This window comes from Puntigrus tetrazona, unplaced genomic scaffold (genome assembly GCF_018831695.1).
Source record: "Puntigrus tetrazona isolate hp1 unplaced genomic scaffold, ASM1883169v1 S000000181, whole genome shotgun sequence".
In the NCBI taxonomy this organism is placed as follows: domain Eukaryota; kingdom Metazoa; phylum Chordata; class Actinopteri; order Cypriniformes; family Cyprinidae; genus Puntigrus; species Puntigrus tetrazona.
In genome coordinates, this window is record NW_025047852.1 from 94263 (window position 1) to 106627 (window position 12365).

General features: G+C 38.2%; 2 protein-coding genes across 2 annotated transcripts; both read right to left on the reverse strand.

Annotated features, from left to right (window-relative positions):
* Positions 1–1176: 1176 nt before the first annotated feature.
* Positions 1177–4476, reverse strand: LOC122333130. The gene is made up of 8 exons (XM_043230633.1): positions 4141–4476; positions 3740–4057; positions 3313–3636; positions 2741–2776; positions 2097–2168; positions 1537–1599; positions 1313–1393; positions 1177–1226 (listed from the first exon to the last, which is right to left on the reverse strand). Exons 1-8 carry the CDS (start codon positions 4199–4201, stop codon positions 1177–1179), a joined length of 1005 nt encoding a protein of 334 aa, XP_043086568.1. The 5' UTR covers positions 4202–4476.
* Positions 4477–9972: 5496 nt separating this feature from the next.
* On the reverse strand, positions 9973–11726 carry LOC122333131 (GTPase IMAP family member 8-like). The gene is given in 4 exon segments (XM_043230634.1): positions 9973–10620; positions 10622–10982; positions 11103–11252; positions 11255–11726. Coding segments are annotated over 4 exon segments (1554 nt in total). The 3' UTR covers positions 9973–10049.
* Positions 11727–12365: the final 639 nt, after the last annotated feature.

Below are 12365 nucleotides of genomic sequence, written 5' to 3' on the forward strand. Positions count from 1 at the left end.
AGTGACAGCGTCAGAAATCAAAAACGTATTTACATCATTGTTTCTGTAATAAAGATTTATGGTTATTAAATATGCTTTTGTTCAGAGCTGGGTGAATTACTTGCGTAATTAAGATCACATTTAATAATCTGTTACTGATTTCAAATTACACAAGAAATTATGATCAGTACACATTTTAGGTAATATATAATTAGATTACGTTTAGATTACTTTTGCCCTAATCACTTTGATTCTTAAAAAGGATACCAGAAAGATGTAAAAATACAAGAAAATATATTTAATGCATTGTAATGAACAACATTAAGTATAATATTACATTAAATCAAGGTGTTTGTGAAGGAACTGCAGGGGGTTTATGAGTTTAACAAAAAGCTAACAAATTAATTAAATGATAAATCCAGTGGTCTGATGCAGTGTAGAACCTCACCAAGGAACGTCCTCAAAACTATAAGACTTTCTGAATGTGTTTAAGCAAAAATATATTTTAGAAAGGAAAATTTCAAAGATGAAAAAGGAAAATGAGAGAATCAGTAGATGAAGAATTTATTTCTATAGTGTGAATCCTTTATAATCACTCAATTATAACAAAAAGTAACTGTAGTCTGATTACAAATATTTTAAAATGTAACTTACTCTAATTACAAGTATGTAACGAGGACACGGAGGCTGTGTTTGAATCCATTTACAGAAGTTTATTTAGGGCTGAGACAACAATCATAAACATGAAGGCAGGCAGAAGGTCAGAAGGTCATCAATCCAATCCAGCAAACAACACAGAAGGGAAAATCCAAAGGTCTTAAAACAGGTAAAAAGGCAATAATCAAACACAAGATCAGCAAGAGGGGAAGACAGAGAACTCTCGGTAAGGCAGGTAATACTGGGAATACTTGGAAAGCCTCTGGTTATAAAGGCCTCTAAACAGGAAATGAAGGCAGAAGAAGCAGAGGGTAAGCCCAGCTAGTACTCGGGTGAGGGCTAGGTGTTACAAAGTACTTATTTTTTTTAATCTGATCATGTAATCCAGGTTATATGTAATCAGATGCTATTCAGCTCTGCTTTTCTTGTATTTAATATTCTAGATTTTCTATACAGTTTGGGCGCTAGAAAAGATCTTTCTAAACTGCATGCAAGTAACTGAGGACTGACATGAGGATACATGAGAAGAGTATTTCATTCTTATCTCGTATTCATCACTATTTCCTCTCGGTGCTGTGATTTCTTCTTCTCTGCAAAATAATTAAAAACATATCATTTCCTGAGCTCTCGTGTTTACAGATTGTTCCAGATCAATGTGAATCATCTCAAACCTCACCAGTTCTTCTCATACAGATGATCTGAAGAAGAATCACAGTAGGAGCAACAAACACTGCAAACTCTACAATAATCACAATCACTGCAGAGAAGATGATAGATGATAGACACAATTACATCACAATTCTTCACAAAGCACTGCAGACTGTTTCAGTATTAATGAACTATCGTACCTCTGACAATACAGACACACATTCACCATACTACGATGATGTACAAACTCACCTCGAAGCACAGATCTTGATTCAGTGTCTGAAACTGGTGCTGTTTCTGAACTGAATGTTACAACTGAAACAAAATGTGAATAGAAAAATAATTCGTCAGTGAACACATGACATCATTTCTTTCACAAACTGTTATCTGCTATCAGTTTATATCAGTGATGCGCTGAGAACTGTTCACTAAGACTTTCAATAAACAATTATTTTCTACATTTAAGATTTAACCCTGAATTTTATTATTGTCATACAATGAAAGAATATGTTTACATTAGATTGTAGATGTGAGGAATGCTCTGTACCTGACTTTGTACACCACTGGAATATTATTGAAATGAAGTTTGTTCCCTTCTCATCTGTACGCTGTATTTTAGGATGTTGAGTGTTACACTTATGGTGCAAATAAACTAACAGTCCTATATTTATGAATCAGAAAGAGTGTAAAAATACTGTCCATATGGATACGCCAAAGCTTCACTGACAGATCTAACTGAAGAACTACTTTCTGTAGATGACTTCTGTTAAACCTGTCTGTTAGAGACTGCTGTTAGTGAGAGTTTGATGAACCTGCTGGAGTTTCTCCTGATTTCTTCTCAGAGTTTGAGCTGCTGACTGGAATCTGTGTCACTGAATCTGGAGCTATAAAAGATGAACATTCATCATCTGTAGAAACCTTTTCTGTGGAGCTGTTAACTTTCTTCAAGACTCAAGAAAGGCCAGAAATACACTGTAACACATTCCACAAATCAGAATAGTCTATCTGACCTGGTCTAGATGCCATTGTGTTGTTTTATAAAGATGATTTATCTTCTAATGGCTTATACGCCCTTCTCTCATAACTACACATTATTTTGAAAATAGCCATCATACGTGAAGAAAGCAGGATCTACAGGATGAAATAATCTTTGTATAAAGAGTGGCAATCACAAAGTTGACTTATGAAGCTCAGAGATAATATGCAGTGAAAAACTAAAACTGTTAATCAATGCATCAGTACAATTATGAAAACTGCACAAAAAACATAAACTCCTTAAAAGCCCAAGATAACTGACCTAACATCTTTCTTTGCTCAAGAATTCATAATTTAACATAATTTCCATCCCTTTATTTGATTAAAACTACTCTTAAATCAGGTGATGACATGCATCTGTTAAATAAGAAGAACAAGAGGGATGCAGTAAAACTCATGACAGTGAAGGTTTGTTTTGTACCTCGTGAAGTTTCTGCTGTCGTTGTTTCAGCTCGAGCTGTAAAGATGAATCAGACAGTAGAATATGACAATCATATATAAACTCTGATCATTATATTACACATATGTTACACTTATAAAGTTAAAGCCCCTCATTAGTTACAGCAGCACTTTCTGTTCTGTTAAACTCGACTGTGGTTCACAGGTTTTCAGCAGGTCTTTGAGTTTCTCTTCTGTCAGACTGAGAGAAGCTTTTGTGGTTAGAGATGTTAGCAGGTCATCCTTCAAACAATCTTAACCCAAGTCTCTGAGACCAGACCTTTATACCTCTACAAACAACACAGAGACACGTCATGGAGAGCCAATGATAGTGTAACCTCATGATGATCTGAAAACATCTCTCCCACAGAGACCCATGACACACTGAGATAATGCTGAGCTGAGCGCTTAATTATGGGTCCTTTGAGACACTTCTGTAAAGATTCAATGGATTTCATCTGAGGCACAGTCACAACTTTGTCTGACTTAAGGACACATAATATTTCAATATTAATATTCCTCAGTGTTACTAATATCATGAGCTTGTTTTCTCACCTGATCTCCTGACAGTGTATGTGACTGAGGTCTTGACTTGATCTCTGTGAGTAACTTCACATCTCCACTCTCTGTAGAGATCTTCATTCAGGAGTGTTGTAGTCAGTCTGATGATACACTGATTTGATGAGAATAATATCTGATCTCTGGAGTCTGATCTCTTCAGTTTAACACCAGTCTGATTTACCCAGAACACCTCAATTCTCTTAGAACTGATCCAATCACAAGAGTCTCTAGTATATGAATATGAATACAGCTGACAGAAGAGAGTCACAGAGTCTGCACTGATCTCAGTCTGTGAGGATGATGAAGATGATGAAGACACTGAAAGACAAAATGACACACACATCACACACTCTTCAGTAATTATAGGAGAATAAACAAAGAATTTGTTACTTTTAAAGTAATTATATAATCATAAACTTACTCTGAAGAACATGCAGATAAACACAAGCATCAGCTCCATGTTGTTGTTTATTCACATATTGTCTGCAGATGTAAAGTCCATAATCTTCTTCTGTGATGTTCTTGATGTTCAGAGAGCAGTCAGACCCCAGACTCAGTCTCTCATGTCTCTCTGTGTCTTTCTTCTTTATCCCTAAAGTGATCAGTTCAACTGTTGCTGAATGTCTTTTATTATAGTTCCATGTAGTTGATCTACAGTCATGAAGAGCATTATTACAGGTCAGACGGACATTTTCTCCAGAACTGATGAACACATGAGTCTCATCCACTCCACTGATACCTGAAACACAACATCTGACTCATCATTATATTATATATTAATAAATGAGAACATAAAGAATAAGAAACAGAAGATTTCTTTACCTGTGAGAAGTGAAGAGAGAAAGATGAGTCCCAGCAGACACAGATCACACTTATCAGACATCTTCTCTTTCTGTCAGTCTTCCTCTTCAACTCTTTCTTTAAATACTCTCAGCTCTTCCTGTGTTCGTTCACTTCCTCTGATCTCTGAGTGTTTAAACCTATATCACTTCCACGACAAAACATGTAAGAAGACTGTTTTCGTTACAATTGATCCACTTTGTATAAAATAAGTACTTAAATGAAAATAGACATTTCTCAAATCGTCTTCTTTTTATGTTCCACATTTTACATTAAGACATCACAGCCAAAACGTTTTTGTTTAATTGTTGAATAAAGTAAAACCTATTTTTGTAGAGGTGCTTTTTGTAATGTGTGTGTGTGTGTGTGTTTGTTTGTATGTGTGTGTATATATATATATATATATATATATATATATATATATATATATATATATATATATATATATATATATATATATATATACTGTGACAGAGTCGGCTGCCCCTTCCCTTTATTATCATCATCACTCCGTCCTTCACCAGGCTCCCGACGGAGTGGGCGTGTCTAAGAGGAGGGGCATGGTATTAAATACGGAGACCGGTCTCTTCTCCCGTGAATGCACGCTGGTGTCCTCGTGGGTCAGGAAGGGAGCGTGAAGGGACTCGCCCGCCGCCAGAGAAGCGCGCTGTCGGACTCCGTAGTCCTGGCTAAGACTGCACCCGTGTACCGCTGACGGGCCAGGATGCCGAGCTGTTTATCCCTTCTGACTGCCGACCGGAGGAAGATGCGAAGAAGAAGCCGCCGCGCCTCGCGCCCCGGACAAGAGAAGGAGCGCGTGCTGCCGCCAGACTCCGCCCCTTACTTGGACCCTTCCCCCTGGAGCACTGCCTGACCTGGCCACTCTTTCCCCTGGACACTTTATTATTTTGTATATTTTTGTTCATAAAAGTCTTTTTCGAGGCCTGACGCCACGCCCACTGTGTCTGTCGTTGGCTCCTCCCACCACTACATATATATATGATGTGTGTGTTTTCTCATTTAACAACTATGTGAACTATGTACCTTAAAGATGAAGTCACTGCTGTATCTTGGAGACGTGTTTGACCAGTAGAGCTGAGATCATCTCTCAAGATGCTGTGAATTCTCACGCATTCAGTTCCCTGCTCATCTTCTTCTTCGGCTGCATGCAGCTTTTCTCAGTCAACTATGACTAAAGTTTTTTTTTTAACAAAACAATTCTGTTCATCATGATGTCACAGTGGGCGGAGTCACTGCGGTTTCACTCACTGTTTGGCAGAAAGACTGAGTGAAGAGTGTCACAGAAACCCACACAGCTGCAGATAACAGGTGTGAAGGAGCGTAGTATCTGCACACCGCTTTACTTTGATCATCCAAAGCTGTGTTTCCTTTTCCCAGCCTTTGTTGTACTTTTTTCATACTTGGACCACTCTGTTGATGGCATGTTTGTGGAAATGTGCATGTTTATTACATTTTTACTCGTATACGCTAAATGAGCGATTTTACTCCAAAGAGGGGATGCAATGACGCAGGCTACAACATTCAGATTGATTCATACTGAACTTTACTCAGAGGGTGCAGAGTGGAGTAACATTATTAATGAATAACTATACAAGAACATGCGAGTAACTCAATATAAGCACTCTAGTATCTATTACTATCAGACATTCTGATTAATCAGGTAATAAGCAATAGTGCTTAGTTGAATATATGAATAACTATTATATTTTTTTTTAATACCTCCCTAAGAACTACTAAGAACAACTGTATACAGGTTTGCAATAAATATGAATAATACATAAAGTGAAGGTCATGGTAACCCATAAGTGACTTAAAAGTATTACCAAAAACTTCAAAGGCATTATTAATTATTTAGATTCCAAATTATTTAGTGAAGATTATGATAACATCCTAGTAACGACTGAAATCATTGTAAGCTTTTTGAGAGTTTTGTAAAGTATTACTTAGTCAGGTGTTACTACATCTTTCTAATCTATCAAATCATTTTGACTAATTATTTGATATTAGAATTCTAATGTGAAAAGCATGATATCCCTCTTGTAACTACTTAAGTCATTGTTGAGGTTCTGCGTAGTAATTAATTTAGCTAGATTTGGTAATCACTACTTACCATGATCTTCACTTTAGAATATGGATCCAAATAACTAGTAGTTTCTTCAGAAGGATATAGTAACGCTCATTACTATCCAAAACCTTAAATCTCAAAAGCTTTCAATGACGTCGTCTGATATTAGTTATGAGTCCACTTCAGAATACTGATCCAAGTAATTAGTGGTTCCTTTAGAAGGATTCGGTGATACTTGAGTCATTACTAGTGGGTTACCATTATCCTAATTTTAGAATGAATGTTCATTATGCATCATTCACATTAATTATGAACCTGTAGTTCTTAAAAGTTCTCCAGGATGTACAATAAGATTCATCAGTTAACATTAGTTAGTAACATTAGATCATATTAACTAAGATTAACTGAATAATATGTCTACAGCATTTATTAATCTTCGTTAAGGCTAATTTCAGCATTTACTAATGCATTATGGATGCAGTGCAACTAATGTTAACTAAAGACACCTTATTGTAAAGTGTTGCCATTCATTAACAGCTGAAGAATATCCTAAAGTGTTTCCCAGAGTGGTTATAATAACTGTGAGCTGCATCTGCATATTCATAACAAAACATTTATTTTCAGCGTGTTAAGCAAGTGACAATCAAAATCAGACGCCATCATGTGCTTCCCTCATGGTTCCTCCATCTGTGCTCATACGATCTGTCCTGAATGCAGATTTGCGGCGGTACCACTACACAGTTATCTACTAGAGGAAAATTATTTCAAATATTCAATCAATTTATTATTAGTCAGGTAAAGTTGTAGCATGCTGATTATTAGAAGCTTCTGTACATAGATTCACCATCCAGCTAGGTTCTTCTACAATTACCCCATCAACCTCGGTCAGAAATCTTGGTGTAATCCTTGATGACCAACTCACCTTTAAAGATCATATTGCAAAGACTGTTCGATCCTGCAGGTTTGCACTACACAACATCAGAAAGATCAGGCCCTTTCTAACAGAGCAAGCTGCAGAGCTACTTGTCCAGGCCCTTGTCATTTCTAGACTGGACTACTGTAATGCTCTTCTGGCTGGACTTCCATCAAACACAATAAAACCTCTACAACTGATTCAGAATGCAGCAGCAAGGCTGGTATTCAATGAGCCCAAGAGAACCCATGTTACACCTCTCTTTATCTCCTTACATTGGCTACCGATTGCAGCTCGTGATCAAGTTCAAGGCACTGATGCTTGCATATAGAACAACCACAGACTCGGCACGGTCTACTTCCACTCACTATTACAAATCTACACACCCTCTAGAAGTCTGAGATCTGCTAGCGAGCGACGCTCGTGGTACCATCTCAAAGAGGCTCAGAAATCACTCTCCAGAACTTTCTCGTTCTCTGTTCCTGGCTGGTGGAACGATCTTCCGTGTACTTATCCGGAATGCTGGATCTCTGTCAATCTTCAAGAAACAGCTGAAAACTCGCATCTTTCAGCAATACTTGCCTCATCTTAAAAAAAAAAAAAAAAAAAATAAATAAAAATCATTCCCACTTCCCCTTGTTTATTCCTTTCCTTTCTGGCTTGTACTAATTTGAACACTGCCTGTGACTTGGTGTTACAAGCACTTACTCTGTCTGTTTGTCTCTCAAAAAAAATCAATCGCTTGTTGTACTCTCAATTGTAAGTCGCTTTGGATAAAAGCGTCTGCAAAATGACTAAATGTAAAATTAAATGTAAATGTAGATATTGCTAAACTCAGACACATGCTCTCTCTCTCAGATGCAGAAAAGCTAGTTCATGCGTTCATGACATCTAGACTGGATTACTGTAATGCCCTGCTCGCTGGTTGTCCAGCATCTTCAATAAACAAGCTTCAGTTAGTGCAGAACGCAGCCGCTCGAGTTCTTACCAGGACAAGGAAATATGATCATATAACCCCAGTTTTATCCTCCCTGCACTGGCTGCCTGTTAATCTCCGAATTGATTATAAAGTACTGCTACTGACCTACAAGGCTCTAAATGGTTTAGCCCCATTTATCTGACCAGCCTTCTGTCTCGCTACAACCCGTCACGCTCTTTAAGATCTCAAAACTCAGGGCTCCTGGTAGTTCCTCGTATAGCAAAGTCTACTAAAGGTGGTCGAGCGTTTTCACATTTGGCACCCAAACTCTGGAATAACCTTCCTGCAAATGTTAGGGGATCAGACACTCTCTCAGTTTAAGTCTAGGCTAAAGACATATCTTTTAGCAAAGCATACTCGTAAAGATTAACATAAACCTATGCTACAGTACATCGTGATTCCCAATAGTATGAATGGCCGCTACTCTAATTATCCTTTTGTCTCCACCTCGGGATGTACATCCCGAGGCATCTAGTTACCGAGTCTCTCCAGTGGACCCAGTGAGGAGATGACCTTCCCTGCGATGACGTCGAGGAAAACTCAACCTTCTGTCTGGACTAAATCTATCTTGGACTTTCTACATTGTAATTCATCCAGCTGTTTTGTAACGCATCCTGTTGTGTGGTGACTTGCTTATGTCTGTGGAATGATTTGCTTTTGTTATGTAATAATTTGTTTTTGTGAAGCTGCTTTGGAACAATAGCCATTGTAAAAAGCGCTATACAAATAAACTTGAATTGAATTGAATTGAATAGATACTGTAGCTAAATAGCCAAGTGAGTAGCCACATGTAGAGTAACAGTTATCCTAATAGAACACATGGTCTAAAATGCAGGGCATCAACAACATTTTACATACACTTAAAGCAGTCGTGTGTTTAAAGAATAAACTCAACTAGTCTTAAGTGTACATGTAGCACAAACAACTACAGTGTGCTCTTTGGGCACAATGTGTTTGACCCAATTACATTTTGGAATAAAAACAAATGCATACCTGAGAATGCTAAATGATTAAATGTGAATTTTTGAAAATACTTAATAAACACTACGGGTTTATTCTGGCTACAGAATCGCGAAGCAGTGTTTTGTCACGTCCGTTATATACTCAGAACAGACAGCAAAGAAATCTTAAGATCAGAGATTAAAAACATAAAAGGCCTTTTGGTTTGGTTTGATTGGGACACGCCCCTTCCGCAGCGGAACTCTTCACAAGAGCTTTTAATATTTTTTTATGCTTTTTAATGTGTTTGTCACGGTGCGGTTTGAGAGAGAAGGAGCACTCAACGAGTCAATAAACGTAAACAGTATTTAATCCTCTTCAAGTGAACAAAATAATATTATAGAGGCAAGCAGACAGAACAAAACCACACGAATTAAAGACCAAGTCGGACAAACTGAATTAAATACACAACGTAATTGACAAAACTCAAACACACCTGAACACAATAATACAATGAGGAGCAACGAAAAGTAGGGGCGCACAGAGCATGTGGGACAATCAAAACCATAACAAAGAATCCAAAGACATGACAGTTTTTCACTACTCTGAAATTGACACCAATCACACAGAGACCCTTAAAACCGTACCAAGTGAAAAACAACAGGTTCACAAGATTACATGACTCTTAATGAACTTTGAGTGAAGCCTTTTGGGGAAAGAGGATGCAGAGGGGAGAAGGTGGTCATAAATGAGCGAGGAGATGTGTTTTTTCTGTTTTGGAGATACCTTCCCCAGATTAACTTCACGGCATTATTGTGTGGCATCTGTCTTTGCGAGTAGAGTTCCTAAGTTCTTGCCTTTTGAAGAATTCATTTCACAAGGAAACACGAAAACAACTGCTTACACTGTCAAGTACCTTTCACTGCACAACTTGAGATGGATTGACTCTCTTAGCGTCTGATAATTGTGTTTTTTCACTGAATTGCGCACATCTTTCTGAGTGCATGTATAACTGCTCTGAAGTGATGGACTCCTCGGGTCTCGGCCTCCTCGGTGGCGTTCGCTCCCTCCTCGCCCGTCAGTTTTACACCCTTTCCCAGGAGGTGCAAGTTTATATCAGAAAATGATCGCTGCGCTTCCCACCGTGACTCCTCAGCTAAACTAAAGCATATTTTCTTCCATTCTGCTTTATGGAGCCGTCTGTGAGTCTGTTTATACTGCTTTTCCTTCTCGCGCCGTTTCTGTTTCTGAATCTCCTGAATGCATCTCTCTGTTCTCTCAACGGGTTCATTGGTGAAGTGAGTCCCTCCGTTTTCTGCCACCATCCTCTCGACTCTACTGATCAGATCTTTGAACTGTGGGAAACTGGCAGACTTGTTGTCCAGACAGAAGAATCGACTTCCACAACTCCTTACGAGTTTTCCGAGATTTGGATCGCAATCCTGCAGATACTGCTCAATGGTTTTCTTCTCCTCTTTTAACTGATCTTTGTGGGTGAAGATGATCATGGTGTATTTTAGCATCTGTTCTCCAAACACTTCTTTCCTCCTCTGTGAATCGACCCACTCTAATGATGATAATAAAAGCATGTGGTCCAGGAGAGGATAATGCTACACATTTCACTATTTCTCTTTGAACCTGTTCTTTACTGAGTTCAGTATCATAAAATCCAGGCGTGTCGATCACTGTGATCTTTTTACCAAACCTCACTCTAGTCTCTGACTGACACTGTTTGGTCTGAGATTTTGAGCTAGCTGAAAATGTAAACATGTTTCTTCCGATGATAGTGTTTGCAGTAGCACTTTTCCCACATCCGGTTTTTCCCAGAAGAACCAGTCTGATCTGGTCTTTTTTTAACGGAATCACACCAATATCATCTAGATCTGTTGATGAAGACTCTCCTGAAACTACAGATCAAATCAAGTCAGTACATACTTCAGGGATCTTCTCACATGAGAAATGCAATGAAATATTAGTTATGAACAAATCATCATACGTGTTATTTATAATAATAAAACACAACTTACACATGACAGGGGGATCTCGTTTGCTGTCACTCCTCCTCATTCGTTCAATAAAAAATCCCCCATTTTTTTTCTTCAACTTCGTTTCGATCTTCTGCATTAGTTCTTCTACTTGATAGTTTGATTTACTCTTATTATTAAAACAGTGAAAGTTCCTCCGCATTCATCCACCAGTTTCTGGACATCTGCATTGCTTTCCTTCCGTAGATATCCATCAATGGTCTGATCCAGCTCCTCCAGTTCATCTACATGTGTGAACAGAATCATGATGTATTTCTGAACGTCAGGACCAAATAAACTCAGGGTATAATCCAGGGTCTCTTCCTCATTTTCCAAAGGTTCCTCTAGAGAAACGGTAAGCAGAACTGCACTGAGACCCGCTGAACATCGAGAGACCAGCTTCTCCTTCATCACCATCAGTTGCTCTGTATTCAGATCTGGAGAATTAATTACTTGTATATGCTTTCCACCGATCTGCGTCGTACCCTCACACACTTCAGTCTCGTGTTTCTTCACTTGAAACACTTTTTCTCCCAGTATGGTGTTTCCTGATGAGCTTTGCCCAGAACCATATCTGCCCATCAGAAGAATCCGGATCACCGGATCAACTGGACTAATTGCTGACATCTCTGAAAGTGACGTATGGATGGAATAAGATCAAAATTAGCACAGGTCAATGCAGGCCATGCGTATTACAATACAGACTCCAAAAAAAAAAAACAAACAAAATATAAAGGTTATTTAACAAGTTATTTTTAGCCTACTAGGTTATTTTACTGGCTCTTAAATTTGTTTATTTCAAATAATTTTTGGCTAGTTTTTGAGTAGCGCAAATCCTGGGTTCATTTTACAGACAGTTCTAATGTTTACTTAAAATATAATGGTGTCTTTACTTCTACAGTCTAACTAAGCATATATGAGAAATCACAGCATTATTTAAAGTAACTTAGAAGAAGTTAAAGCTCCATTGCGTAACTTTTGCTGCTCTAGCGGTTAATAAACAGAAATGTGTGTCTTGCGGAAGAACACTGCAGCCGGAGCTACTTCTCTATTTATGTCTGTGACAAATCTCTCAGGTACTGGGCTACACGAACCAGTCTGGATAGTCTGTAAACACTTTTTAAAGGTGTACTGCACTGATTCAGGACAAGCCAAAACGTGGTTTGGAAAATGTACTGCGCTTGTGGCATAAACAAGTTTTCTGGACTGCAGCTTTAAGTTGATCAACTTGGTTCTATAGTAAAGATCATGACCTCTGGTTAGATA

Coding starts and splice junctions, on each gene's coding strand:
- LOC122333130 (XM_043230633.1), bottom strand. CDS start 4,201: ATGTCTGATAAGTGTGATCTGTGTCTGCTGGGACTCATCTTTCTCTCT. Junction 1,600..2,096: donor ATCAGGAGAAACTCCAGCAG/GTTCATCAAACT, acceptor ATTTTGTTTCAG/TTGTAACATTCAGTTCAGAA. Junction 1,227..1,312: donor CATCTGTATGAGAAGAACTG/GTGAGGTTTGAG, acceptor ATTATTTTGCAG/AGAAGAAGAAATCACAGCAC.